General features: G+C 51.1%; 12 protein-coding genes and 1 non-coding gene across 13 annotated transcripts; 11 read left to right on the forward strand and 2 right to left on the reverse strand.

Annotated features, from left to right (window-relative positions):
* Positions 1-82: 82 nt before the first annotated feature.
* Positions 83-409, forward strand: BO97DRAFT_401435 (peptidase M36; the record flags this gene model as incomplete). The annotated part of the gene is made up of 2 exons (XM_025694339.1): positions 83-141; positions 217-409. 2 exons carry the CDS (start codon positions 86-88, stop codon positions 407-409), a joined length of 249 nt encoding a protein of 82 aa, XP_025545871.1.
* A 127-nt stretch (positions 410-536) lies between these two features.
* BO97DRAFT_466229 (putative MFS monocarboxylate transporter) lies at positions 537-2,186 on the reverse strand (the record flags this gene model as incomplete). The annotated part of the gene is made up of 5 exons (XM_025699581.1): positions 2,003-2,186; positions 1,731-1,947; positions 894-1,676; positions 745-842; positions 537-690 (listed from the first exon to the last, which is right to left on the reverse strand). The coding sequence occupies exons 1-5, from the start codon at positions 2,053-2,055 to the stop codon at positions 537-539; spliced, it is 1,305 nt and encodes a 434-aa protein (XP_025545872.1). The 5' UTR covers positions 2,056-2,186.
* Positions 2,187-2,372: 186 nt separating this feature from the next.
* BO97DRAFT_401437 (Zn(II)2Cys6 transcription factor) lies at positions 2,373-4,705 on the forward strand (the record flags this gene model as incomplete). Its single annotated transcript, XM_025694340.1, has 2 exons — positions 2,373-3,546; positions 3,607-4,705. Exons 1-2 carry the CDS (start codon positions 2,492-2,494, stop codon positions 4,703-4,705), a joined length of 2,154 nt encoding a protein of 717 aa, XP_025545873.1. The 5' UTR covers positions 2,373-2,491.
* A 149-nt stretch (positions 4,706-4,854) lies between these two features.
* Positions 4,855-5,465, reverse strand: BO97DRAFT_401440 (DUF427 domain-containing protein). Its single transcript, XM_025694341.1, has 4 exons — positions 5,361-5,465; positions 5,202-5,307; positions 5,057-5,137; positions 4,855-5,001 (listed from the first exon to the last, which is right to left on the reverse strand). Exons 1-4 carry the CDS (start codon positions 5,439-5,441, stop codon positions 4,970-4,972), a joined length of 300 nt encoding a protein of 99 aa, XP_025545874.1. The 5' UTR covers positions 5,442-5,465; the 3' UTR covers positions 4,855-4,969.
* A 1,355-nt stretch (positions 5,466-6,820) lies between these two features.
* Positions 6,821-8,487, forward strand: BO97DRAFT_379867 (putative aromatic-L-amino-acid decarboxylase; the record flags this gene model as incomplete). Its single annotated transcript, XM_025693179.1, has 3 exons — positions 6,821-6,869; positions 6,922-7,852; positions 7,923-8,487. Coding segments are annotated over 3 exons (1,545 nt in total), but the record flags the coding sequence as incomplete, so codon positions are not given.
* Positions 8,488-10,442: 1,955 nt separating this feature from the next.
* BO97DRAFT_t299 lies at positions 10,443-10,540 on the forward strand. The gene has a single exon. It is a non-coding gene; the product is annotated as a tRNA-Arg (tRNA).
* A 1,028-nt stretch (positions 10,541-11,568) lies between these two features.
* BO97DRAFT_409463 (magnesium transporter CorA family protein) lies at positions 11,569-13,102 on the forward strand. The gene is made up of 2 exons (XM_025696069.1): positions 11,569-12,390; positions 12,451-13,102. Exons 1-2 carry the CDS (start codon positions 11,873-11,875, stop codon positions 13,034-13,036), a joined length of 1,104 nt encoding a protein of 367 aa, XP_025545876.1. The 5' UTR covers positions 11,569-11,872; the 3' UTR covers positions 13,037-13,102.
* Positions 13,103-14,577: 1,475 nt separating this feature from the next.
* On the forward strand, positions 14,578-16,440 carry BO97DRAFT_358149 (amino acid transporter; the record flags this gene model as incomplete). The annotated part of the gene is made up of 5 exons (XM_025692240.1): positions 14,578-14,874; positions 14,940-14,986; positions 15,043-15,102; positions 15,154-16,198; positions 16,264-16,440. The coding sequence occupies 5 exons, from the start codon at positions 14,578-14,580 to the stop codon at positions 16,438-16,440; spliced, it is 1,626 nt and encodes a 541-aa protein (XP_025545877.1).
* Positions 16,441-17,500: 1,060 nt separating this feature from the next.
* BO97DRAFT_379877 (glycoside hydrolase) lies at positions 17,501-20,174 on the forward strand. The gene is made up of 3 exons (XM_025693180.1): positions 17,501-17,775; positions 17,830-18,302; positions 18,347-20,174. The coding sequence occupies exons 1-3, from the start codon at positions 17,712-17,714 to the stop codon at positions 19,952-19,954; spliced, it is 2,145 nt and encodes a 714-aa protein (XP_025545878.1). The 5' UTR covers positions 17,501-17,711; the 3' UTR covers positions 19,955-20,174.
* A 512-nt stretch (positions 20,175-20,686) lies between these two features.
* BO97DRAFT_286791 (uncharacterized protein) lies at positions 20,687-21,271 on the forward strand. The gene is made up of 2 exons (XM_025691116.1): positions 20,687-20,807; positions 20,871-21,271. Exon 2 carries the CDS (start codon positions 20,922-20,924, stop codon positions 21,213-21,215), a length of 294 nt encoding a protein of 97 aa, XP_025545879.1. The 5' UTR covers positions 20,687-20,807; positions 20,871-20,921; the 3' UTR covers positions 21,216-21,271.
* A 294-nt stretch (positions 21,272-21,565) lies between these two features.
* Positions 21,566-22,086, forward strand: BO97DRAFT_286811 (uncharacterized protein). The gene has a single exon (XM_025691117.1). The coding sequence runs from the start codon at positions 21,685-21,687 to the stop codon at positions 21,982-21,984; it is 300 nt and encodes a 99-aa protein (XP_025545880.1). The 5' UTR covers positions 21,566-21,684; the 3' UTR covers positions 21,985-22,086.
* Positions 22,087-24,065: 1,979 nt separating this feature from the next.
* Positions 24,066-25,365, forward strand: BO97DRAFT_409467 (ZIP zinc/iron transport family). The gene has a single exon (XM_025696070.1). It carries the CDS (start codon positions 24,112-24,114, stop codon positions 25,162-25,164), a length of 1,053 nt encoding a protein of 350 aa, XP_025545881.1. The 5' UTR covers positions 24,066-24,111; the 3' UTR covers positions 25,165-25,365.
* Positions 25,366-26,634: 1,269 nt separating this feature from the next.
* BO97DRAFT_419189 (uncharacterized protein) lies at positions 26,635-27,297 on the forward strand (the record flags this gene model as incomplete). The annotated part of the gene is made up of 1 exon (XM_025696552.1): positions 26,635-27,297. The coding sequence occupies one exon, from the start codon at positions 26,635-26,637 to the stop codon at positions 27,295-27,297; it is 663 nt and encodes a 220-aa protein (XP_025545882.1).
* Positions 27,298-27,326: the final 29 nt, after the last annotated feature.

Here is a 27,326-nt window from a genome sequence, read left to right on the forward strand (position 1 = left end):
GGAGGAGGAGGAGGAGGAGGAGGAGGGAAGACGGCGGGGGAGGCGGGCTGGGGTTGGTGGTGGTAATGGCACTGGTGGAAAGGGGATGCAGATGGATGGGCGGTATTTGAGCATGAAGTTGGTGGTCGATGGGATGGCGCTGTGAGTACTATCTTTCTTCTCTTCGGCGTAGAGGGGACTTTGGGAGCAACGGAAGGAAAGCTGACTACGAAGCAGACAACCGTGCAATCCAACCTTCGTGCAAGCCCGCGATGCGATTCTGGATGCTGATGTGGCGCTCACTGGGGGTAAGAATCGGTGCGAGATCTGGAAGGGGTTTGCGAAGAGGGGCCTGGGAGCTGGTGCTAGATATCGCAGGATTAGGAGGGTGGGCAGTACGGCTATTCCTCCAGGAGTTTGTCAGGATTAAGTTGGGGACAGTTATGAGCGGAGTTGAGTCTCATCTAACGATAATCTATACAAGCTTATATCATGCTGGAATTGGGCCTAGGACGGTAGACACACCAACGTGTAATGGCACTTACACCCCGAAGACCTCAAACTACCGCGAACACCTCTCGACTCTGAGCCAACCTCGCTGCCAGTAGTAGCAGACTCCCCACCAAAAGACTCACGCCCGAATATATCGAGAGAGACAGATACCCATACTTCTGCGCAAGCTCCCCACTGATCGGAATCCCAGCCATAGCTCTAGAGCTTGTCAGTTTCGTAATTCAGAAGCAGACTGTATTGGAGAATCCTTACGACAACGCCGCCGAAGCCATCACAACTCCAACCGCGAGACCGATGCTCTTCGGTGTCGCGAGTTGCAGCGCACACGCCTGTTGCAGTGACAAGATAGCCTATATCATCTCATCAGCTGATGATCCCAAGGAGTCAAGACCCTCGCTTACCCCGGAAGCAAGTCCATATGCGGCAGAGAAGACCACCAACCCGGCCACAGACGTAGCCTTCGTCCAACAAAGCGCAATAATCCCGGATAGGAACGTCGCCACAAAGCAGCAGTTGAAACGCCCGTATCGGTCCGCCAGGATTCCAGGGAGGATTCGCCCGAACAGCGACGCGCCGTTGATGATGGAGATGGTGTAGAACGCTAGGTCGGCGGAGAAGCCTTGCGCGACGGCGTAGGAGGTTGTATAGAAGAACGGCGAGAACATTCCGAAGTAGATGATGAAGAAGGCGAGGCAGGTTAGATGCATGGATGGATTTTTGAGGATGGATGGTTCGTGCTCGGGCTTCGGGGGCTGGTCCTGGGAGATGCGTGGGCTGGATTTCTCGGTGTCGACTGCTGCTGCTTGGAATTCGGGGGTTATGGCTGGTAGGGGCTTGGCTGGGGGCCGGCAGCAGAGACATGATACGGCCAGGAGTGGGATCATGATGAAGGCCACGATGCGCATGGTCCAGCCGAAGCCGATGCGCGGGTCTTGGAGGAGCTTGTTGACTGCTATCGGCCAGATGACTCCCCCGAGTGACGAGCCGGAGATCACGATCCCCACTGCGAAGCCACGTTTGACCTTGATGTGTTGTCCGACTAGGGCTATCATCGGGCATGTTAGGAGGGATTGGGAGATCCCTAGGAGGACTCCTTGAGCGAGGATGAATTGATAGAGCTCATGACACAGAGAAGTCATCATAAGCGAGAAGACTGTTCCGAAGGACCCTACACATAGTAGTATCTGTTGGCAAGTCAGCGGGGTCCCTGGCAGAGGAGGTTGCTGCAGAAGACGAACTCTGGGTCCGATTGTGTCGAGTAATGGGCCTGACACGACTGATACGAAGAAGATAAAGAATACGGCGATTGCTCCTATCCAGGCGATGGTAGATTGCGACTCTTCGGCCAATTGACTTTTCGCATAATACTCCTCGAATAATCCGAATGAGTTCATAAAGCCAACGGTGCAGAAGACGCCGGTGAAGGAACCTAGAAGCATTAGGCATGCTCGCGGCCTGGACTCATCAGCTTGCCCGGTAATTGTAAACAATAATTTCAGTAAACACTCACGTGTACTCGCTAGGAGGCTTCGAAAAGATGTGAGATCGGCCGGAGTCACTCATTCTGGGAGATCAGCTGGAATTCCCAAGGTGTGGTGTATGTGCTTGGATATGAGATACCAATCGACTCTTAGCCGTCAGATGCACTCTGAACGCTTTTATAACAGAGCTGGGACATATTTCTTGAGTTCCAGGGCGCTCCGTCCGGAGCCTCCGTGGATGTGTTGAACTTTGATATTGTATACCAAGACCATTGTTTAGTGATGATGCTCGCTTGCCCGCTCCGGCGCCCGGACTCTCCGCGGAACCTCCGAGCGGAAGCGGCAGCCTCACAGCTTCCCGTTGTCAACAACTCTCCTACCGCAACTTACACTCAACAACCAGTCTAAGCCTTGCCAACTAGTAGCCAAATCACTTGTCAGTCTTCCATGCAAGGTGGCAAGTCGCGACTTTTCTGTCGCATGACGCGTTGGGACGAGGAGCTGCCGCCGGCTGCAATATGAAGCGGAAGGCCACACCAGAATCACTCAACAGCCAATCGAAACGAGCACCTCGACAGGATCCTGTCTCTTGTGTATCATGCAGAACTAAGAAGATAAAATGCGATCGACAACAACCATGTGGAAGCTGCTCGATACGCGGACTGCCCTGTAGGTACGAACGATCAAGTGCCACCAGAGAAGACAGCAAATTCCAAGAGACACATCCAGCAGGCCATGAAACATCTATCATCACTCAGAAACCACAAGACAATGACTCCCCTGTAACGATAAGTGCCGTGGAATCTCGAAACAACAGGGAATTGATGCAGACAGCCGACTGGCTTGAGAATATCCATATGGCGGCGAGAATTCCGACGGTGACCCCACAATGGCTGCGTGACGGACTTGGTGGGCCTCGAAGTAATCGAACCCCAAGTTCAACGCCTGGAGCTGGCCTCTCCCCATCATCTCCGGCATATCCGTACATGACATGGTCTGCCTCCAAGGAGAATCCAGCAACTATCGATGTGAGGTCCTATCTTCCGAACAGAGACAAGGCCATGGCACTGCTTCAGTACTATATCGATTACGTCGGACCATTGTATCATATTATTATTGCAAGCCGCGTCAGATCTCAGGTGGATAATATCTATCGCTCGGTCGAACTTGGATCACCAATTATTCTAGATCAGTTGGCTTTGCTTTTTAGCATAATGGCAAGCTCTCTTTATTTGCAACTGTCTCTGGAGTCTTCCGCCGACGCCGAGGCATGCAGTCGTGAGCTCTCATACTTGACAGGTGCCACCTTGATTCAGAGCAATTATACCGTCTCACCCACTATCGAAGGGCTACAAGCTACTATGATCGTGATGCACAATCTCTGCACCTGGAATATACAGCCATCTGTCAGCGCTCTTTTTGCTCTTGGGTCCATTATCAGTCAAGCGAAAATCCTCATGCTTCATTGTGTCGATCTACAGCGATTGCGCGAAGAAAGAAAGGCGGTGGGCTATGACTCATTAGAAGTAGAACTGAAAAGGCGGCTTTGGTGGGACCTGGTATCTTATGATTGGTAAGTGTTAGCATATTTCAAAGTTGTGTCGAAGTGTGAGTCGCTGATGACCACTTCAAGGCTTCTAGGGAACCTGAGTGGCCCTCAAGAGTGGACTTACTCGATACAACAGAACCATATGAATGTTCAGCAGCCTTCAAACGTCGACGACACGATCATAGAGAAGGAAGGGGTTGTATCCTCAAGGCCTGACTCCGTACCTACAGATATGTCCTATGCCCTTCAGCGTCTCAAGCTGGCGGTTATATGCCGAGAGATCATTGATGCAACATCTTACGATCATCTTCATGGTCAAGAACTGGACTACGGCAGAATCCTTGAGCTGGACCGTAAATTTCATCACTTGATCTCTGAGATTCCCGAATTCTTTCGCCTAGACCCTGGATCCCGACGTCGATTTGAGCCGATTTACAAAGAGCGACCGGCAATTGCATGGCAGAAATACGTTCTACAGCAAGGATACTATTCTCGGCTATGTCGGTTGCATCGACATCACTTCATTCGTGGCGCACGAGAGCCTTCCTACGCATATTCGCACGTCATCTGCCTGCAATCCGCTCGGAAAGTGCTCGAAATTAAGAGAATCATGGATGAAGGCGATCTCGGCCGTCACCCTCCCATCTCGGTTGTCTGGTCGGTGATCCATCACGTGTTCATGGCTGCCGTGATACTGCTGATGGATGTTTGTTTCAACTGGGATGATATTCTGGCGGACAAGAGGAAAGAGGAAGTGCTCGATGCCTGTCGCATGCTAAGCAAGGCACACGAGTCATCTTTACTGGTGCGAGAAGGAATAAACGCCATGATGCGTGTGCTACAGAAACATTGGAAGAGTGGGAAACAATCATTTGCCGCACAACCTGTCGAGATGAGTTCATCAGATACTATGCTTGCGCCTAGCTTGGTCGAAGAATCGGCCTGCATTGTTCCAGTCGCATCCGGTGTTTACAATATGCCTTCCACGACGATTAACGTGCATGGTGATTCAATGGAGGCCGTAACCACATGTTTATCCGGTGACAAGCAACTCGAAGACATTTGGTCAGAGATGTTGGAAAGTGGTAACAACCTGGCGCTAGAGAGCTCGGATTGGACCGATCTGCTGAATGAGTTGACGGACACGAGCCTGCCTCGCAACTGTCCTTTGACTATCGATTAACTGGAAAGTTTGGCGAGGGATATTGAAAACTACAGCAATTCAGCTTACATAACAGCTCCATCTCGAGAATAGCGGGTTTTATGTCTGGTTGTCTCACCCTAAGGCTATTACTATGTCATGGATGATATTTACAAGCCATATGCTGAGTTAGCGCTTGGAATTAGACCATGCCCCTTGAATCTCGGCATTAAACTAATTTCAACTCATAATTTATTTATCAAACCTAGCTAACTGACCTCAGATGGCGCATTTCGCTGCCTTTTCTCATTCAACTGTGACATCGATCTTACTGGTATCTTAAAGGATATTGTCTCAGCCTTCGCCCGCCAAGTCAGACTTGAGTGAACTCACAGAAAGCCACATGGCCTTTGATCTTCATGGCAGCATCGTAAGGCTCGGCATAATACCACGCTGCGTTTGGGATTGTCTTGTCTGGAATTTCCATGAAATTAGTCACGTCTTCGGAAGAATCAGGAAGAGGGCTTTGATGACCGACCTCCCATCACGACGGAATAATACGAAGCATGTCCCTTCCATGGGCAAAACGTTGACAAATCCGTCGGGACTAAAAGAGAGGCATCTTTGATTGCTGAATGAGGGAACTTCTTGGATGTGAGCTCTGAATCACATAGTTCGGGGTCCGAGTGAAGCATACATAGATATTGCCTTCGACTTCTTCCCAGGTCGTGGCCTCAGCCAGGACGGTTCCATCAGCGATGGCCTTGGCAATAGGCATGATGATATTCTCCGCACGGAATTGTTTTCTGAATAAAGGAAGAAATGAGGTGATTTGAAGTGTACGAGATTGGCTTTTATAGCTTAACTTATCATGATTACAAACCGGTGGCACGTGAGTGCGGGGAAGCTTGCATACATCAACATCCATCAATCGGATTCTTCTATCCAAGGGAATTGAAACCGTCACGGCTGCGGTGATTACCACTAGCTAGGTCGTTCAGTCTACGTGCAGAATTTGGAATAGCAGTTGGCCTACCCCGGCTCTTTTTTAAGGTCCTAGCTTTTCGCAAGTCCCACACGTTGCTGTAGAAGCCTCGATTTTAAGATCAACCCAGGGATTCAGAGTCTACCACAGAAGCATATCAGGGATAGTATTGTTACAGAGCGATTGCAAGCGGGTGTCTTTGATTCTGGTCCGGGGTTCGTGGTGATTTTCTCCTACTTCTCCTTAATCTGTCACTATAAGACAGTGGGGGCAAGTCATCATCACTGTTATTTGCGGATCCCGGTTTCGGCGTCCAGCTCTGAACCAGAGTAATCATCTTATCTGAGGTGCCAGTAACGTCTAGTGGGACTAGTGCTCTGGAAAGGGGGGCCAAACGAAGAGGTAGGAGAGATGATAGATATCCTCTTGAAATACTCATCTTAGAGACCGAGGATTGTGCATCAATTATGGTTTGATGCTAGCAAGTGTCTTACTCCATCGTGTGGGCTTCAATGTGTCGTTAAAGCCATCTATGTTAGCTTGATGGCTCTACATATAGAATTGGCTTCTTTGTGCTATCGTGACTGACCCCTTTGGACATACTAAACTTTTGAAAAGAGTGCACACCAAAGAGATTCTTTGATCCAGCACAAAACAGAAAAGAAAACCAAACTACGCTTGATGTTGAATTAGCCTCGATTTCCCGACTGCAATGATGACCAGAGATCTCCAAATGTGGGTCACTTGTCAATGGCAGGGCGTGCAGCAGGGGGCTTCAAGCTCCGAGAACCATCTCGGAAAGTAACGTGCAGAGGAAGCAAATATGGCTCTCTGACTGTTGCGGATATTCCAGGCAATTGGATGGCGGGCTGACACTATTCCTGGATAGGTGTAGCGTTTAGCTCGGAATGGCGGAATAGCGGAACTGCGGAACGGAAGCACGCGCTCTCGAATTGACTTCCCCACCTGGCTTTATCGATAAAAAGCTTCTCATGCCACTGAAATTTCTTGTGCCATCGCCATTGAAACCTCTTTGAATGTTCCCCTGCTGATAGACGCTGTGTGACGTGTGTTTTGTCTATCATATTTCCCATTGAGTTATATTCCATCCCACTCCCTCCCTCCAATCCCTCGAGAGGCGCAGTGCGAAGCGCCGAGCCCTTCCCCGCACAATGGATCGCGAACAATTCAGGACAGCAGCTCATGCTGCAATTGATGAGAGTCAGTGGCAATGGTAGCGAGAATCAAGGCTCTCGGTGCTAACGCTCAGCAGTCATCAATTACTTCGACGGCCTCCCCAACCAGCGCGTCCTCCCGACTGTCGAACCGGGCTACCTGCGTCCGCTGATTCCCGAGAACCCGCCGGAGAAGCCGGAGGAATGGGCGCAGATCCAAGCGGACATCGAGGAGAAGATCAAGCCGGGCCTCACACACTGGCAGTCGCCGAACTTCATGGCGTTCTTCCCGGCGGGCGTGACGTACCCCAGCATCCTGGGCGAGATGTACTCGGCGGCGTTCACGGCGCCGGCGTTCAACTGGCTGTGCTCGCCGGCGTGCACGGAGCTGGAGACGATCGTGATGGACTGGCTGGCCAAGGCGCTGGCGCTGCCGGAGTGCTTCCTGAGCACGTCGGCGAACCGCGGCGGCGGCGTCATCCAGGTGACGGCCAGCGACACGGTGGCGACGATGATGATCGCCGCGCGCGAGCGCCGCGTCACCGAGCAGGTCGTCGCCGAGGGCCTGGCGCCCGATACCGTCGAGTACGAGGACCGCATGATGGAGCTGCGGCCTCGTCTCGTCGCCCTCGCCAGCAACCAGGCCCACAGCAGCACCGCCAAGGGCGCCCTGCTTGCCGGCACCCGCTTCCGCGCCGTCCCCGCCAGGCTGGAGGATAATCTGGAGATGACCGCCGCCGGCCTGCGCGCCACCCTCGAGCAGTGCGACGCCGCCGGCCTCACCCCCTACTTCATCACCTTGGGCCTGGGCACCACCAACACCTGTGCCGTCGACCGCTTCGCCGAGATCAAGGCCGTCCTGCGCGAGAAGGCCCACTGGCAGCGCATCTGGGTGCATATCGATGCCGCGTATGCCGGCGCGGCCCTCGTGGCGGACGAGTGGCAGTATATTGCAAAGGATTTCGCGGAGGGCGTCGATAGTTTTAACATGAACATGCACAAGTGGTTGCTGGTCAACTTCGATGCAAGGTATGTCTTTTCGTGGGCTGCTTGGCTTGGGGGTGGTGCAGAGTTGCTAATGTCCCGTGCAACCCAATAGCTGTCTATTCGTTCGCAACCGTTACGATCTCACCAACGCCCTTGACATCACGCCCGCCTACCTCCGCAACCCGTACTCCGACTCGGGCAAGGTGACCGACTACCGCAACTGGTCCATGTCACTGGGCCGCCGCTTCCGGGCGCTGAAGATCTGGTTCGTGATGCGCAGCTACGGCCTCAACGGTATGAAGGACTACATCCGCAAGAGCATCGGCATCGGGGAGGTGTTCGCCGATTTGATCCGCAGCCGGCCCGACATGTTTGAGATGATCACCAAGCCTGCGTTCGCGCTCACCGTGTTCCGCATCAAGAGCCCCAAGGCTGCCACCCCCGCCGCCGTAACGGGTGACGACGCGGCCGTTCTGCAGCCGGATGAGGCGTCCAACGAACTGACCAAGGAGGTCTACGAGTTGATCAACTCCAGAGGTGAGATCTTCATCACCTCGACGGTCATTGCCGGCGTCTACGTCATCCGCGTAGTCAGCGCCAACCCGGCCGCCGAGGAGAAGTATATCCGGCGGGCGTTCGAGATCCTCGTGCAGACGACCGAGGAGGTGCTCAAGCGGGAGGCGTAGAAGTGGAGATCTTTCTTGGGTTAGATTTGTATAGATGTCACAGTATATGTTAGATAGTATTTGAATAAATCATGATAATGACACCCCACTCATTCCGATTTGCTCATGCAACACCACTTTCCTTTAGACCAGATCACCAACGACAAGTCTATAACGTCTGGTAGTCAATTGTGACCTACTCGCAATGCAATGCAAAGCAAAATCAGGACCCTCCTCCCCCTCCACAGCCTCCACCCCCACCCCCACCACCATGCCCTCCTCCTCCTCCGCAACCTCCACCATGATGTCCTCCACCTCCGCCGTGATGTCCTCCACCACTATAATGCCCTCCCCCTCCGCCACCCACGGTCAAAGCACCATGCGAAGCCCGATGCCGGCGCGGATACGAACTTGTCTTTGCTCCTGATGTCCTGTTGTACGCAGAGTACCTGGCGGGAGATGAACGTTCGTTGCTGTGAGAGGTGAAGCACATTGTTTCTTTCTCGCTGGTTTGTGTATGAACGTGGTGATGATGTGATGGAAGATGTGGGAGGTCTGCCTCGTCGTGAAGGATACGCGGTTCACCACGCGATGTTGTTTCAGGAATATATGTTGCTATGAGCGAGAAAGTGAGTGGGGCGATGCGGAAATCAACTTCTTCGATTTAGTGGAGTTGTGGGGTAGAGGTTATTCTTCGCTGTGGTGGAGCTGTGGAGTAGGAGTTGTTCTTCGCTCGAATAGACTGTAAGAGTAGAGTAGCCTTCTCCGGCCCGGTGAAGCGATTCAAAAAGATAACCCTTCGATAGTTCCCTTTCAGCTAAGCTGAGTTAGCAAAGTCGACGATACGATGATACGAACCGGGATCAAGCGGGTATTTATACATACGCTATCCTCTCCCCTGTGATTGCTTTTGCTTTTCCGGTCGGTCTTTCTTATCTTAGAGCAAGGCTGGGAGTATAGAATTAATGGTGAGGGTGGGATGGGCTTGCTGGTTATAGGCTGATGTGATCAGCCTTGCGAGAACCGTGTCGATTAATCTGCAAGACCAGGCTTCCTGCCCTTCTGCGGTTGGCGTCGGGTTTGCGTTTGCGTTCGGGTTTGTTCGCTTTGGTTTGAGGCGCGGAGCCGGGCACGGGGCGTCTCGGGGCTGTGTTGTGATTTTCGGGCTCGTGATGTCGTTATACGAGGATCGGCTGGGCTGTGGCTGCTGCTTGCGTTTGTGGCGTGTTGTTTGTTCTGGGAATATCAAAGGGTAGGATGAAGAGTTGAGGGTGGCAGTGGTGGTGGAGTATGCAGCGTTTAATTTTGAATGGCTGTTTGTTCTGGTGGTTTGGTTTGGTTTGGTTTGGTTTGTTCGCGAGGCTGCAGGTGCAGATGAGCTGGTCTTGTGTCTTGTTTTGTATCCGGCTGTTAGTTAGCTCGGGGCGATGTTTGGAGATGGTTTTGGCTGGCTTCCTCTTCCTGACGTGAAGTCGTCTTATAATTGTAGTATGATAATAACCTGGCATAGAATTTTATACAAAGTGAGTACTAGCTGCGGTATAACTATATAGACCAAGACCCTTGGTGAATGTGATACAAGGATGATGCAGAAAGAGCAAGCGATTCGATCTAAGCAAAACTAAAGCAATACCTTATTTGCCTCCACCTTCCCTAGTGTTAGAAAGTACTAGTAGGTCGAAGACCCCTGTCTCCACCTGTCATCGACTTTTCCCTCCTCGATGGATCTCTTACCCTGTCTTTGATGCTGGTGAAGAAACACTAGCGATAATCAAAGTACGTTCTTTCGAAAACCGGATTCTCTAGCACTCCTTACTCACAAAAGCATACCAAATCATCTCCGATTCCCCAAGATTCTTCACCATCATACAAACTTATCGACGCTGAGGCACTTGAATACTGATGCCTGAGGCACTAATCAAAGTGGAGTTATCATGGAGTTAAGCTCCGCCGTCTTCAACAACATAGCCGCGGTGGTGTAGTGGTATTAACATTGCAGAGCCCCCGGGGTCTTATACCTATGCGGGTGGAGTGCAGATTCTGGGTTCGAGTCCCAGTCGCGGCATCTTCTTTTTCGTTTTTGCTCCAGCGCTGTTGAAGGCGTCATCAAGATGTCATGGGCGAAGACGGTGCTCCTGGGGGTTGCAGTTGGGGAGAGGGGGAAGTGATACACTCCAATTTTCTTGCAAGTTGTGCGGTTTCAAGTGCGAGATAAGAGCCAGAAGCTAAGTATATGAGTCTATCAAACAGAAAATTGATTTAATGAATGTGATTGGATGCAAATGTGGGCTAACATTCGAGTATTAATTGTATAGTGTCGCGGCTGGTGCTGCGCGTTATGCAGCAAGGCATCTAAAGATGTGTCAGCCACATCAAGACGAAGACAAGTGCGGGGACGTACAGCTCAGAGAGGATCGACGGAAGTTGCTGGAAGATAGACATCCCAGAACGGTATAGCGACACAATCGCTCCGGTAGCGATCACTACAAGTAGAGGGCGTAAGACGACCAGGATAGCGTATTTCAGGATCGACACGGTAGCTCGCCTGATTGGTGAGGACTTCGAATCAAGACACTTCGTGATCATCAGCTTACAGAAAAGAAAATGCCATCTTAGTCAAGTCCGAAAATGACCAGGTACCCCTGTGCCTTAGGAAACGTTATTGCATTGCAGGTTGTGCTATGGTTTAGTCTGCCGTGTAGGCTATTGTACTACCATTTCGCAGCTCCTGGGAGGAGGACAGCAACCTATATACTCATCAAGTGCGCTCTTCCCCCGAAATTCTGGTACTATTTTAAGCCACTAATATGCTATCCTTGATCGCATTGGTCTGTGACGTCGCAGATGGCAAGGCGACTGATATATTCCGAGAGTGAAAATGGTGCTGCCTGGAGTTGACGGTCTGGCTAGAAGACTTTGCCGTTGATGCCGGTTTTCCGACAGCTTCTACGGGTGGGAGCAGGAGACAGCCAACCAGACCCCTTTTCCAAGGGGCATGAGGCCACATCTGATGTCTTGGGCTATTTGACTGGCTCCCAAGACGAAAAAGTTGGGCTTGTCGGCTCCACCTGGACCAGCCAGTCTCCACCCCTTCAGCCCTACAGGGCTGGCGGTCCTTAAGGTCCTCACCCCCATTCTCCTCATTTACTCTCTGGTCTCCTGGTATATTCTCTGACCTCGCTACTGTCTCTCTTTTCCTCCCAAGCCATACTACTGGTCCTACAGTGTTAGCTTCACGTATGGGACCGCTCACTGTTATTCAAAACACCTCTAGTCCGACGCCTTGGACACCTACAAGTCAATGGGTTGATCATCTCCATTTGCGGACTTCTCTGCCATCCGAAATTTGATGTCATTCCCATTCTGGCTGCCTGGTGCGAGCCTATGATCACACACCATGCATTCCGAAGAGACCCCTCGCTTCACCCACTTTTCCTGTCAATCGCAAAAAGTCACGGTGGCATCAACCTTTGAAGGCCTTCTGACCGACCAGCCCGAGCAATCCCCAGAAACAAATAGCCTTAAAGCAGATGCCTGGTGGCTGGACATCTGTGATGCGTCCGAAGAGGATGTCAACGTGGTCGGGCAGGCCCTATCGATCCACCCCTTGACTGCTGAAGATATCGTCACGCGCGAGACACGAGAGAAAATCGAAACCTTCCGGAACTACTATCTAATCTCATTCCAGACTCTGCGGTCAGCAAAGGAAGGCATTGATTTGAGACGGATTAAGTCGCTCACCACCGAGCCACATACCATCCCTGATTCGGCCGGGTTCTACATCCTCGTCTTCAAGAACGCTGTCGTCACATTCTCGCCCAGTGGATGTAATCATGTTTCGCGGGTACTGGACCGAATTCGTCGGATGCAGGATCCAGCAACGCTGTCGAGCGAATGGATATGTTATGCCTTGATGTGAGAGATTTCCGATAGGTCTGCAGTAATAAGTGTGCTAATGCGTTTGTTACGTAACAGCGACGACATCATTGACAGTTTCGGCCCCTATATGCGAGCCGCGGAACGAGACTGCGATGCCATCGAAGACCAGGTGTTCATGGCGCGGGTCGACGACGTGAAGACCTTGATCCCTCTTGTCGATCGTTTGCACAAGAGCATCACCCAACTCACTAACCTTCTGAGCGGGAAGAACGATGTTATTAACGGCTTTGTCAAGCGCTGCCAGGCCAAGAGCCAGAACGCCGTATTCCCAAAAGGAGAAATGATAGTGTACCTGGGTGATGTGCAAGATCATCTGGTGACCACGTTGACCAGTCTATCCCACTTCGATGAGATTGTCGGTCGGTCGCAGGCGAACTTCTTGGCTCAGATGAGCGTCAACAACATCCGATTGAGTTTGAGTATCAACGAGATTCTGAGCAAGGTGACAGTCCTCGCGAGTATCTTTGTGCCGTTGCATACGATTACGGGGCTGTGGGGCATGAACGTCCAAGTTCCTGGACAGGATGCCGAGGGTCTGGCATGGTTCTTTGGGATTGTGGGGTGCTTCGTCGCGTTCGTTGTCGTGTGTTGCTTCATTGCGTCAAGGCTGAAGTTGCTATAGATTTGTCCGAATAGTACAGTACATAAGACTTCAAGGTTATATCATCTGCATGCTGCATATGGGAGGAAGCCAATCAATTCAGCGTAGTAAGAGTCGATGCTTGCGTTCCTTATTCCCAGGTGAGTAGGGTAGGCCAAGTCCCGTCTAGATCTGCCACCCTGCGGAGAGTGTCAAACCACGCCAAGACGGAACTGTCTCCCTTGTTCGACAGACAGTTCCTGGCTCACTGAGGGGGCGGTCTTGCGCTCACGACATGTTATCGTCGGACTGAGTCCCAGAGGTCGCTTGTAATACGAGCAAGTCGATATGCACTCCTGCGAGCCTTTCCGAAGACACTTGCTCTTCCTTTTCCGCGAATTGTGAAGGTATGTGATGGCCGTTGAGCCATGGGATGGTTTTGCTCATTCTGGTATATGGCAGTGGCACACATCGAGTCATCGCCCTGACCTGACATATCGACCGAACCCCCTCGTCTTGTTTATTTTCCTTCTGAAAGAGCCAAGCCTTCCATTGGTTTCTTACGCTGCGACCTCATTAAGCCGACCGGGATCAATCACCAATGAGAGCCCCTGGCCGGCGGCTGACCGTCCCTTGCTGCACGATAAAACAGGTCAAGTAAGCCACTAACTGGGGGGTTGCATCTCTAGTGATCATTCGGTGTGAATCCTGGCCTGTGTTAAGCTTACATGTTGAAAATGTGTAATTCTTGTCTCCATTGCTTCCCAACGAATCTGAATCATGGTCTAATTTATCTTTTCAAGCACTTTTCCTTCCCAACAATAATTACCGACCTCCATTATCACATGCAAAACTGTACTCTCCAGAAACTGAGTCTCCTACAGTGGAGGCTTCAGATCTCCACATGAACTGGTAGCCAAGGAACGTTTTCCGAGCCTCGACCACTCAATGAAACCAGCTTTGCACAATGTTCCACATGGCGCTCGGACTAATACGAGATAACCAATGGGGAAGAACTACTATGAGATGCACTAGTTTCAATCAGGGTTAATGCATGGCTCAGGCACTAAACTAAGTTGAGCAAAGCGGTCCCGTGGGCGGGAAGGGCAGAAAGGGCCAATCTGCCACTCAACAACCTATTATTCACTGACTGCTTGTTTTGTTGCTCTTTAGATATCCCGGTGGAACGATGAACGGACTGGAGGGGCAGGGCCGCAAGACCGCTTATCTTGAAGCCCCACCTGCTGTGGTGCTTCATCGCCTCCCCCTCTTTCCTATCAGCTCCTCAGTAACTTGTCTTTGGACTAGCTCTTCAACGTCTTGCCAATCTATCGAGTTCCACTGACGGCCAACACCGGCATCTTGTGAGGCTTTACCCAAAGCATCTTAGACTGGATTCCTGCTTTTGCGGGCTGGAGGCACAATAAAACCTTCTGAAAGGAACCCCTCAAAAGTGCGAAAAAAAAAAAAAAAAACTGCTACGATTACAGAAGGTTCTTCCATTGCTCCTGTTTCTTCTTCTGCTTTACTCTACCTTTGCATGGATTTATCGCTCTCGGCAACCTCTCTTCGGACAAGTGACAATGGCGGACGTCAAGACAAATACTGATCAGACCCTGAATCTTGACCCAGCCCTTCAAGCGAACAAGACCCGCGCTGCCAATATCGACCATGCGGATGCTCAGCTTGCGCAGGAGTTCGGGTATAAGCCCGTCTTCAAGAGAGAATTCGGCTACCTGTCCACCTTCTCCTTCGCAGTTAGTATCTCAGGTCTTTTCGCCACCGTGATGACAACGATGGTATATCCACTGGAAGCCGGAGGTAGTAGTGCTGTGATCTGGTGTTGGCTGATATCGGGGGCGGGCTGCTTGTGTCTTGCCGTGAGTCAAGTACCTTGGCTGGACTGTATCGTGGGCATGGCATAACTAATGTGAATCTACTGCAGTGCTCCGTTGCTGAACTTGTGTCTGCGTATCCGACTTCAGGCGGCTTGTGAGTATTTCGCTTCTATCATATCTGTGGACAAATTTTCTGACTTCCTATGTTAGGTACTTCACGATTTCGAGACTGGTTCCCGAGGAATGGGTTCCTTCCATTAGTTGGTATGTGTTCGGCTGCTGGTTTTGGTCATACTTGGATGCTGAGATAGATATGCTTAGGTTGACTGGCTGGTTGAACCTCCTGGGACAAGTCTGTGGTGTGGCCTCGTCAGAGTATGGTGCCGCCCAAATGCTTCTAGCCGTTGTCTCTATGTCAAGAGACTTCGATTACGAGATCACCACCGGTACGACTGTCGGAGTCATGGCCGCACTGACAATCAGCACCGGTCTGATCAATTCCCTTTCGACATATTGGATGGAGAAGATTACCAAGTTTTATGTTATCTTCCATGTCCTGGTTCTGGTTTCTTGCTCCATTGCTCTGCTGGCGATGACTGAGAACAAGAACGACGCCTCATATGTTTTCACGCATGTGGAGTCGACTTCTGGCTGGCAACCGATTGGTTTCAGCTTCCTGTTTGGTTTTTTGTCGGTCAGCTGGACCATGACTGACTATGATGCGACTGCGCATATCACGGAAGAGATCAGCAACCCCGAGATCAAGGCGCCTTGGGCAATTTCTCTGGCCATGTTATTCACCTATCTAGCTGGCTTCTTGTTCAACATCGTACTGTGCTTCTGCATGGGCGACCCGAGTGGGATCCTGAGCTCTCCGACGGAGCAGCCCGTTGCGCAGCTTTTCTACAACAGCCTTGGCAAGGCAGGTGGAATCTTCTTCACCATCTGTGCTCTGCTCATCATCAAGTTCGTCACGTTCACTGCCATGCAAGCTCTCGGTCGTACGGTCTTTGCATTCTCGCGTGATCGAATGCTGCCTTTCTCGAACGTCTGGATGAAGGTTACTCCTCTGACTGGTACTCCTCTCAATGCCGTCTGGATCTCCGTCTTCCTTTGCATTGCCATCAACCTCATTGCCTTGGGTTCTTACACTGCAATCTCCGCCGTGTTTACCCTGTGCTCTATTGCTCTTGACTGGAGTTACTGCATTCCTGTTCTGTGCAAACTCTTCTTCGGCAAGTTCAAGCCCGGTCCGTGGCACATGGGTAGATTCAGCACATTCATCAACGCTTGGGCTTGCGTATGGACACTGTTCGTCAGTGTCATCTTTGTTCTGCCCACCGCCAGGCCTGTGACAGCAAGTAACGTAAGTGATTGCTGCTTTCTTACCTCCGTAGCCTCAAAGGCTGACTATCTCTGTTTACCCTTCAGATGAATTACGCCTGCGTCTTCTTGGTGTTCGTCCTGCTGTTTGCACTGGTCTACTGGTACATCAGCGGCAAACGATTCTACCATGGCCCTGTCACCGAAGCAGTTGTAGGCGATTACCTTTCCGAGAGCAACAGCACCACCCAAGCGAAGGCCGACAAAACCGGATCGCGCGTATGAAGCGCCCCCAATCGTTCGCCCATTTGACAATGCCTGAGGTAGTATCGCGCCACATGCGCAGTTCAACTTCCCTGACGCGACAATCGCCCGAGCAAACCATTTCAACTCTAACCGCCTTGACACCGATTGCCCTGAGCAGCAAGCCCCATCCGCCGCCTAACCCGGAGCCCTGCAGCGACTCAATTGTATCCAGCAAAGCCGTCCAGTATCTAACAGATCCCTCAGCGACCTAGCTAATTCCAAGCGAACCCTGCAGCAACCCGGCCGAGTCCTAACTCTCGAACCCCCAGCAACTTCTCCAAGCGAAGCCCATAAGCAACTTTATTTGAAGTCCCATCGCACCGATACCCAGCCATTGCAACATCTCGGATTTGGATATATTTTATGAGCCCCAGCAGCAAATATTGAATTTTGGACAGAGCCTGAGGTAGCATGATTTCTTCTTGTTGAAGGTAGTTTTGCCGCCCGACCAGCGCCTGTACAAGATTTACTCTGTATCTATGTTTTTTCTTTTTCTTTTTGGATACCAAAAGTTTTTCTGGATTGGTGTATCTTATGCTAAAAGTCATTCTCTGGATTTTTGTCGGCCGACCTCTTGTGAACTGGTGCTTCTGGCCTGATCCAGCTTTTATACTATGTGTCAATGGCTGGTCACCTTTTCGACATTGGGTAAAATATGCTCCTCCTCATTGGCATAACCTACCTACCCATGAATAATCCCCGCACGATCAATGCTCAAGACGCGTTTGGGTATGTCGGTTGAGTGGAGGTGGAGTAGTACGTATACGTGCTTCTTTTAGAAGCTGGTTGTGATATCGCAGAGCTTAGAATATGTATGTATGAAGAGCAATCATTTCAACATTGAGGGAAACACCGGTCGTTTGACTCTAGAGCATGAGAGCATTAATTAACATACGGAGAACGAATGCACCTTCCAAGCCCGAGCCCTGTTGCAGGTTACATGAATATGAGGGGAAGGTCACACCACTAACAGTAGCAGAACAAAACAATCCCCCGTTCTTAGTCCTCAACCGGTGCGGGGTTGCGATAAAGCCCCTTGGCAGATTGAGAGTACCACACCAATGACAGATTCCGTGCCGTCACTGTGAGCGATACATCTCAATCTATCCGTTGCAACCTTGCAGATAATGGCCAGGTTGTTGCAGGTGCCTGGCAGGTGAGTTACCAGGATGCAGCAAACTGATTCCCCTGTTATTTAAGCATCGGTGGCGCAAGTCTATTGTTCCCGCCAGAAGTCGCCGGCATTCGCAATGTTTCTCACACGCCTTTGGAGTTTCAGCTTTCTTCTTCTTCTTCTGGCGCTCGGTGCTACTGGTATGTGTCTATAGATCTGAGTTGGACAAGATGGTTGAGTACTCATTAAAGCAGGATTCGCCCGGTTGGTGACAATCCCTACGATTCCTTTTGTCGAGCGAAACGGCACATTTTCTCTAAACCATGTCACGAGCATTGTGGTGAACTCACGCTATACAGACCATGTGGATGAGCAGGGGCAGACTTTGATTCCTCCAACGCTCAAGGAGTTCGCGTCGACATTTCAAGAAGATCTTCGGTCGTCGTTGGGCCTTGACGTGCCGCTCACATTCAACAAGAGTAGAGGAGTGGATTCCATCTTTCTAACTCTCACCAATCATTCGGGCTTTCGCGATGTTGCTGGGCGGTACACTTCCGAAGCATATGCGTTAGATGTCGATAGCCATGGGATCACGGTCGCCGGTGCGAGTCCGCTTGGTGTCTGGTGGGGTTCGCGCTCGCTGATCCAGGCTGCGGTATTGGGTGGCCATGCTCTTCCACATGGCTCTGCCGTTGATGCGCCTGGCTGGTCCAGTCGAGGAGTAATGGTGAGTGAACCTTCCACGGCTGTTGCTCAGGGCTGACTCTCCAGCTTGACGTCGGTCGCCATTACTACCCTCCCGACTTCCTGGTGGAGATGTGCTCGTACCTGTCGTTCTTCAAGCAGAACGTGTTTCACCTGCATCTTAGCGATAATCTCTATAACAATGTCGATTTGTATTCCACTCAAGAGTCAATGGATCTGTATGCGGCGTTTCGTCCGTGGACCGACGACCCAGCGCTGGCAGGTCTCAACAAGCGCGCCAACGAATCGTACACGCAGGCCCAATTTGACCAGATCCAGCTCCAGTGTGCTCGTCGGGGTGTTGCCATCATTCCTGAGATTGAGGCGCCAGGGCACGCCTTAGCTATCGTCCAATGGCGACCGGAGCTGGGTCTTAAGGATCTCAGCCTGCTCAATATCAGCCATCCTGATACACTACCGACCATGAAAACCATCTGGAAGACTCTCCTTCCTTGGTTCCACAGCAAGACCGTCCACCTCGGGGCAGACGAATACAACTCTTCTCTGGTATCTGACTATACAGGGTTCGTGAACCAGCTCAATGAGTACATTCAGGGCGAGTCCGGCAAAAGCGTTCGGATCTGGGGCACGTTCACTCCTTCGCAGGGCGCAAATGTGTCTAAGGATGTTTCGATCCAGCATTGGGAGTACTTTGAAGACAATCCGTACTTTGACTACATTCAAAACGGATACAATGTCCTTAACTCGGATGATGCGTTCTACATTGTTGGGAAGTGGTCCGGGAGCTACCCTCAGTATCTGAACAAGACCCGAGTATTCCACGGCAATCCCGCTACTGGAGGCGCCTATGCGCCTAATATTTTCGACACGAAGAATGCCACAAACAACCCACCGCGCGACGACCCTCACGTGTTGGGGCACATTGCCGCGCTGTGGAACGACTTTGGACCGAACGCCACCACGGCCCTGGAGGCCTACTACTCGTGGCGAGATGTCCTTCCTGCCTTGGGCGATAAGCAATGGGGTGGTGATCTCCTCGAAGCCGAATACGATGCCGTATCTACCAAACTTCACGCAGCAGTCCCCGGACAGAATCTTGATCGTCAGATTTCCAGCAAGGGGAAGCGCATTCTGGAATATCGGTTTTCCCACAGGAACGGCACCAAAATCGCAGATCTTTCCGGAAACAATTACCACGGCACTGTCCATGGATGCCAAATCCACAATGACTCGGCCACATTCTTCTCCCACCAGTGCTACCTGCAGACCCCGCTCAGCAGCAAAGGAAGAGACTACACGCTCTCCTTCTCTGTGAAGCCCACCTCTTCAGTCCCCGGGGCGCTTTTCTCAGGCCTCGACTCGACCCTACTGAACGGAAATGGGTCGATCAGCAACGTTATGATGGTGAGCGGTGGTGAGGCGTATGTACTGAACTATACTCTTCCGGTGGGTGTCTGGACGGATGTGAGTTTGGTTGGCAAGGGTAATCGGACGTTTCTTCGGGTGTCGGAGGCGAATGGCCAGGAGGCTAGCCTGGAGTTTTTGGCTAGGTTAGGGGTTGACGGGGACAGTCTGGTTTGGGCGCCTATTGCGATTGAGGCGCCTTTGGCGAGGGTTGGGGAAGGGTTCACGGGGACGATGAGGAGTCTTTCGCTGTGGGGTGTTGCAAAGTGAGGGTTCTCGGATAGATGGTCTGGAGGGATAGGTGTGTGGTTTAATCGTTGTTGACGATGAGGTGGGAATAAGAGGCTGATGGATTGGGGTGGCAGCAGATGTGAAAACGAGATACATTGTTGCTGGCAGAGTTTCCTGCTCGGCCAGGCCAGTTAGCAATCGAGATATGTGTCATATGCTCCCCCGGGTCCTCAAATTGCCTTCAGCTGAGCTACAGGAGGACGAGTCCTTGCGCTGTGCCTAGATCATAACCCATGGTATAGTGAATTAGTCTCTTCTAGTCAGTAATCCAGATATCTCACCCAGCCATCTGAGATTCAAGCAAAGATGTGATATCGCCCATGCTTACAGCGACTGTATCCAGCCTATAACTTCATTCCAGGTCCCCTCTGGGCTAATGAGACTGCTGCAACACGGAATAATCCTATGTATGCCTGCCGGCCCTGCTGCTTCAACCAGCACAGATTCAGCATTTCCAGTCCACCCTTTATTTAATGGTTCGCAACAATGCCATGAGTCTCCCGAACGTGCAACGCACATATTGATTTAAACCTTTACTAGCAGGTCGCTATCTTCAGCATTGCTATACCTATCTATCTGCCTGTCTAGATTACAGTGAACTGTATCCGACTCCGCTGCACTGATTGAGCTGAGCTGAACTAGGCACCGAATAACCTAGACTAAACAGAACCAGAAATAAGCTGCACAAAGCCGGACCTCCCTCTTCGATGACAAAACCTCGGACTTGTTCAGGTGATCAGGTAGCGTAAAGCCTACCTGACCGAGCTAATTAGTATTTGTTTTTTTTTCCCCTTCTGGAGATTCAAAGGGGAAGATGACTTTCATTTATGTGGTACGCATGCATATTTGATTACGGATGAATAGGGAATGGCGGGCTGATTGAGGAAGGGGGTAGGTTCTTGGGATCTATTCTACCGTCGGCTTATGTCTTCTTTGCTCTTTATGAATGGGAGGGGTGGACTCTCTATGTACTTTTCTTCGTTTCTTTTGGGGTGGGTGGTGGCATGGCTGGTTTAGAGTATACACAGGGTCTTGGATCGTGGGACCTCTGTGTGTGTGTGTGTGTGTGTGTGTGTGTGTGTGTGTCAGGGCGAAAGTAGCGTTCTCTTACTTGTTCTTAGTTCTTGGGGCTGGAAGCCGTTTGTTACTTGCGAGGTTGAATATATGGGAGGGATTTATGGGTTGCTTATCGGACCAGTTGGAGAGAACCTACCTATGCTTTTTCCTTCTGACCTCCTGAACTCGGCGAATAGTCTTTTACGGTCATGATCCTTGGATTCTAGATGGCGTCGAGTCAGAAGGTTCTCATGCGGAACGCATGGCCAGTAGGCGAGGAATTTGGTTCGTCTGGTCAGGTGCTCGAGTAAAAAGGCAAAGAAGGCAGCGAACAGGATGGGTGTCGTCGGACGAGGCCGATGAGTGGGGGTAGACGGTTTTCCATACCGTGCTCGAGTCTAGGTAGACTAGTGACGACCCAACTCGAGTCTACTGAATGAATGGCTGCTGGTCTGGTAAGTCGATGACTGGATATCATGATCCCTGGCCGCAGGCATGGTCCGATGGGGGGCGCGTAAGCTGGATTTTGCAGTATTGACTAAACCAGAAGCAGTGGCGAATATGACTATCACTTTGGGATGTGAAAACTCTGATTCCATGCGCAGACTAAGCCGCTGCAGGTGGATGGAGTGGGCAAAACAAAGGAAATTGGAATGGGAAGGGTTTTTGAGGACCTTGAAGCCGGGACGGCCACCAAGGTGCTCATGCTCTCAAGGTGCTCACAACCTACCCGCCATATTATAAAATCATGGGCCTCGAGGGCTTTCAGCGTCTTTCTTGGGGTTTTTCTTCTCTCTCTCTTGACTATTTGCTTGTGTTTGTCTTTCAATGATGATATAGACAGATGGGAGAGGATGGAAGTGATCATCGGGTCCCCTTCCGCTCCCGTCCGCACTGGATACGAATCCACCCCGTGTGATGGCAAGGTGACTGGCCCCTTAGCGTGGCTCTAAGTCTCGTTTACTTGTTGAACTGAGTGGAGAAGGAGAAGGAGAAGGTCAGCCCATGACGGTCGGGTGGTTGGTCGAGGCTGGCGATACTGCTCCTGCATCGATGGGAATCAAACCATATTCACGAAACCCACGCTGGTTCGCTGCATTGCTTGCTCCCCCACGCAGCCACCGAGACCAGCAGGGCAGTGATGAGGAGTATCATCAATGTTGAGACCGGTGACTGACCGCGACTGTCGCCGGGAATCGGGCAGAGGGGGCGTCAGAAAAGGTATAAATAGGAGGTGTTTTTTGAGGGTTACTCGGGTTTTCTTCTGTAACAAAGCCTATCAGTCTATCAGACAATCCAAACCATTTTCAAGCCTATCTTCTCAAGCTCCAAGTCTTCCTCTCGATCAACATGTCTCCCTGCTCTTGCAACTGCTGCTCCGGCAACTGCTCCAACTGCTCCTGCGGCTCTTGCAGCGTTGGTCTTCCCTTTTCAATGTTTTGCAATATGACTTTCTGACCAGAGAATTTAGCACTAAATCCGACTATGTCGCTCTCTCCGGCCGGTACTCTATAGTCACGTTCTAGTCATTTGAACCTATATGTCAATCTCGCCGATTTTGCGAATCATGCGTTTGAATCGTCGACTGGTGCAGACGGTGGCCAACTATGCGGAAGGAGGGAAGATGTATGATTTCGACGGAAATGTCATATAATAAACTGTGATATGATAATACCATGCTTTCAATCACTGGCTTGGAGATCATCTCGAATTCGCACGGTAGACGTAGAGCTAAGCGTGCTAGGTCCATGTGATTCCATAGACTTCGCATTCCGGATGCATGCAACGGGAACCTGCAGACCACGTTGTGCTAAACCACATGCCATTGCCATGCCATGTCAGTTCGGTATGCAACGATCTATAATTCTCTTGGCCATGGCAGAAACATGACAGAAACCCTTACATACCAGTGAGCAAGACCCGCCTTTGCGCCTCTAGCTAAGTGCCGGCGAGAGACCGGGTAAAGTACCCGCAAGAGTTCATCGATTATCAGGCTCATGATAAGCGTGCTAACGCCGTAACCGATGCAGACGACTGGGACCGGTCACAGTTCTGGTCAAAGCCCAAGCTCTGGTGGACACAATAGGCGTTTGGACCGAGACTAAGTGGGTAGTAATCGGAGAGTTCGAGATGATAGTGCAATAGAGAACGCATGGCTTTCGGAAGGCTTCGGCTTCTCATCTGCCAAGCCGGTCTTGTTACTTGCTTGTATATTCTCGGCTTTCCTTGTCTCTTGGGATATTTTGCCGACGCGAGCCCTAATTTTCCTCTATACCTAGATGAGTAGCGGGACCGTGATTAGTTTCCTTCGGTGGAGGATGTCTCAAAAGAGTAAATTTCCCCAAAATACAAACATCGAGAAGAACTATGCGGTGGCAACGATCCCTGTCAGAGTCTCGGCGAAGTTCTCGATGAGGACCTGTTTGGAAACGAAAGAGTCAGTCGGATCTTGGGTGCTGTTGGTGGAAAAGCAACCAAGTGGATGGAGCCAGGTGGGCACCTATGAGACGTCTCGTATCAATCAGTGCATGTAGGCGAGGATGATTATGGCCGGCTTCTTGTTGGCCTGTGCCAGACTGCCAGTGTCCCCAAGGTCCTACCGCATAGTGGGACCGTCTTTGGCTTTGACTCGCGGATGGAGAAAAAGCGTGGCGGCGGAAATTGTCCGGTGGTCGTTGCGGTTTTGTTCCTGAGGCCAACAATGTCCCTCTCATTATCCTTCCGCTTCTGAACCCTCTCGCTTCTTTCTCGTCAACAAAATCGGGAGAATCAACATCAACGAAGATATTTGCGAGAATTGACAGGGAACCAAATAAAAAATTTGAGTCACTCATGGGACTTTTGTTATTTCCGTCAAAAACTGGATCGCGTGAGACCACAATGCACCCTACGCCGTTAGTGTAGGCTACCAACCTCCAAGGTCCTCGCGCGCAAATTGGAAGCCCACCACCATCGCCTCCCATACAGAGATATAAGAAAGGCTCCGACCCAACTCATAATGTAGAATCAGATTGAAAATCTCTTCCTAAACAAGCTTCGTTTCTCTAGCCTTCTGTAGAACCCTCAGAAGCATATTCAAAATGTCGTTCAACCCTAACGACGTCGATCTCGATTCCGTCGACCCAGTCGATGTGATCTGCTACCTGAATGCATCCGACAATGAATATAACGGGCATCTCGGTGCGCGCGTCTCCGCCATCTTTGTCATCTTGATTGTTTCCACTGCAGTCACCTTCTTCCCTGTGATCGCCAAGCGCGTCCCTCGTCTTCACATTCCGCTCTATGTCTACCTCTTCGCGCGTTACTTCGGAGCAGGCGTCATCATCGCCACGGCTTTCATCCACCTACTCGACCCCGCCTATGGTGAGATTGGTCCGCAGACCTGCGTCGGCATGACGGGCCATTGGGCCGATTACTCCTGGTGCCCGGCCATCGTCCTCTCCTCGCTCATGTGCATCTTCCTCCTCGACTTCGGCGCGGAGCGCTACGTCGAGGTCAAGTACGGCATCTGCCGTGAGGACCCGGAACCGATCATGACCAGCGCTGTGGATAACAGCTCAGTTACCAAGGATGCGTCGACCAGCCGCCGCAAGAATGAGACCGACACCGAGTCGCAGACCTCGAGCGAGGCCTGGATCGAGCGCTCTTTTAAGCAGCAGATCGCCGCCTTCCTGATCCTGGAGTTCGGCGTCGTCTTCCACTCGGTCATCATCGGTCTGAATCTGGGGGTGGTCGGCGACGAGTTCTCCACCCTGTACCCGGTGCTTGTCTTCCACCAATCCTTCGAGGGCCTCGGTATCGGCGCCCGCATGTCCGCCATTCCCTTCCGCAAGGGCAGTTGGCTCCCTTGGGTGCTCTGCGCCTTATATGGGCTGACGACTCCTATCTCCATAGCGATCGGTCTCGGCGTCCGCACAACCTACAACTCCGGCTCTTATACGGCGAACGTCGTCTCCGGGGTGTTGGATGCCATTTCCGCCGGCATCTTGATTTATACCGGTCTGGTGGAGCTGCTGGCCCGCGACTTCCTGTTCGATCCCCACCGAACCCAGGATAACAAGCGCCTGACGTTCATGGTCGTCTGCATGTTGCTCGGTGCGGGCATCATGGCGCTTATCGGCAAGTGGGCTTGAATTTGTTCGTCTCTAGTTCGTTATTGGTATCTTGGTGAAAGCGTGCATGGGAAATTCGGTTTACAAAAAGCTATTGGCATGGGCACTCGGGTTATTTCGTTGGTTTCCTTGGTTCGAGTCTCCTAATGTTTGCTCGGAGCACATAATTACATACCCTCTTCTCCTGTCTGATTGTTATCATTTTATGGATTCATTAGACTGTCATTTACTTTTGCTGTTTGCAGATACTTTGGTTTGTCTGGTTTGCTTCGTGTAGCTACTGCCTTAATACTCTACATACGTCACTTCATATCTACTCGTTTCTTTCTCCGACCTTCCATCTGTCATCTCTGTCCGCCTTAGTCCTTAGAAACGTGCTGGTATAACACATGGCTGCCATGATGTGGCGGGCCTTTCTATCTCTCCTCGTCATAGCCGCAATACTTTAGTTGTACTGTGTACTTAATCGCGGTGGGACAACCAGATAGCCAGATTCCTCCAGTCTGTTCTCCGCACTAGAAGACGTCTCATGTCATCACTGACCCGATGTTTGCCGTCAATATTTGAAGAGAACACCCAGGGAAAGGGAAATGAAAATTTGGGTGCCGGTACATCAGACCTTCGAGAACTGATCGTGCGGATTGTAACTGGGACCTGGCTGGTCGGTGGGGATCAAGAAATTCCATGAGGCTGATTCATCCGAGCACTGTGGGAAGTATTGCGTTGCGTTGACTTGGGTAATCCCAGTCTTGTCCCCTGTGCACGTTTCTATTTCGTTCGTTGTAAAAATTGGAAGATTTATTCCAAGTTCTAATAACAGTCTGCGCAGGATAAAGTTCCATTGGCCTCGCATATATTCTCTATCCGCTGTCGGGGCTTCAAGGGCGCACTATGTGGTTGTGGTCAAAAAGATGCACAGGCTGCTCGTCACCACCGTTCAACAACAACAAAATGTCGTTTGGAGAGAGTTTCTACTCGCACTATCTGTTGTTCAGTATTTTAGATATGGGAAGGTAAGTCAGTCACCCTATCGGCTTAATCCCCCCGGAAGATGTTAAACAGGTGCAAACGGTCTGAACTGAATATGAGACAACAGGGGTCTGCGGCCTGTAAGTTGGATCTCTGATGCATCGAACATACAAAACTAAAAGCTCGGCCGTGCCTAGTCAGTCGCAGAAAACATCGGCAAGTGTTTCTATATGAGGAAGACCCCGATAATCTTGATGAGGTGCAATCCTCATTAAATACAATAAACAAAGAGGATGTATGTTTCCCAACCCCCTTTTTTTCCTGCAGGGATAAGACTGAATAGCTTTGTTGGGACAAAGAGGATGATGAACAAAGAGCGTGCATCTATCCTCTATGTTCTGTTGTCAATTTAAGTGATTGGGAACCTTGTTCTAGTATGCGACCAGACCAACACTTGCTAGCACAGACAGTTGCTCACTCGACCAAGTCTGATAAGCCTAACCAGCAGATCAAACCGGCAAGATGACCAAAGCCGCGATTTCTCTTCATGTTCTAGAAGCCTCGATTGACCTAGAGGGCAGAAAGACAGGCAAACAAAAAGTGATTGAAGACAGCGTAGCCCAAGCACACCCCAAGCACGCATCTGATATGCGAAGCCGCGGTTGCCAGAAGAAGTCGCTGCAGCTTGTTGAAACCATCGCCCGGTATCTTTCTAAGACTGGTATGACGGACTACTGGATCTGCTGCGGGTATAATATGCTAATGAGCAAGTGGCGGGTCTCCGTCATCTTTGGCAAGGAAGGAATGAGCAACGAGGCACGAATGGAGACTCGTGGGCAGATCATCGCGCGGTTTTTGGGTGTTCAGCCTGACAGGGATACGGCATTGGTGAAGAACGGGGAGGATCTTTCTGCACGACGTAAGCTTCTGCAGTTCACCTCAATCCGGGAGCCCTCGTGGTTCTATCTGACCAGGCTGCGGGTGCAGGATGGACTGCCGGTTTACGTGATGGGCGATGGAATTGATTATACCAAAGATGTCGCGGCCAGTGCCAAGGAGGCCGACAAGGGCTCGGTTGTGACACTGCGTGAAGCTCTTCGGATAATGAAACAACCCAGCCGAACCGAGTGGCTTGAGCAGATGATGATATGTCCAGATCCGATTGCGGCAAACCTCTTCGCGTGACACTCCTGGATATAGGGGTTGAATCTCAA

The sequence above is a fragment of the Aspergillus homomorphus genome (genome assembly GCF_003184865.1).
Source record: "Aspergillus homomorphus CBS 101889 unplaced genomic scaffold BO97scaffold_92, whole genome shotgun sequence".
Classification (NCBI taxonomy): Eukaryota; Fungi; Ascomycota; class Eurotiomycetes; order Eurotiales; family Aspergillaceae; genus Aspergillus; species Aspergillus homomorphus.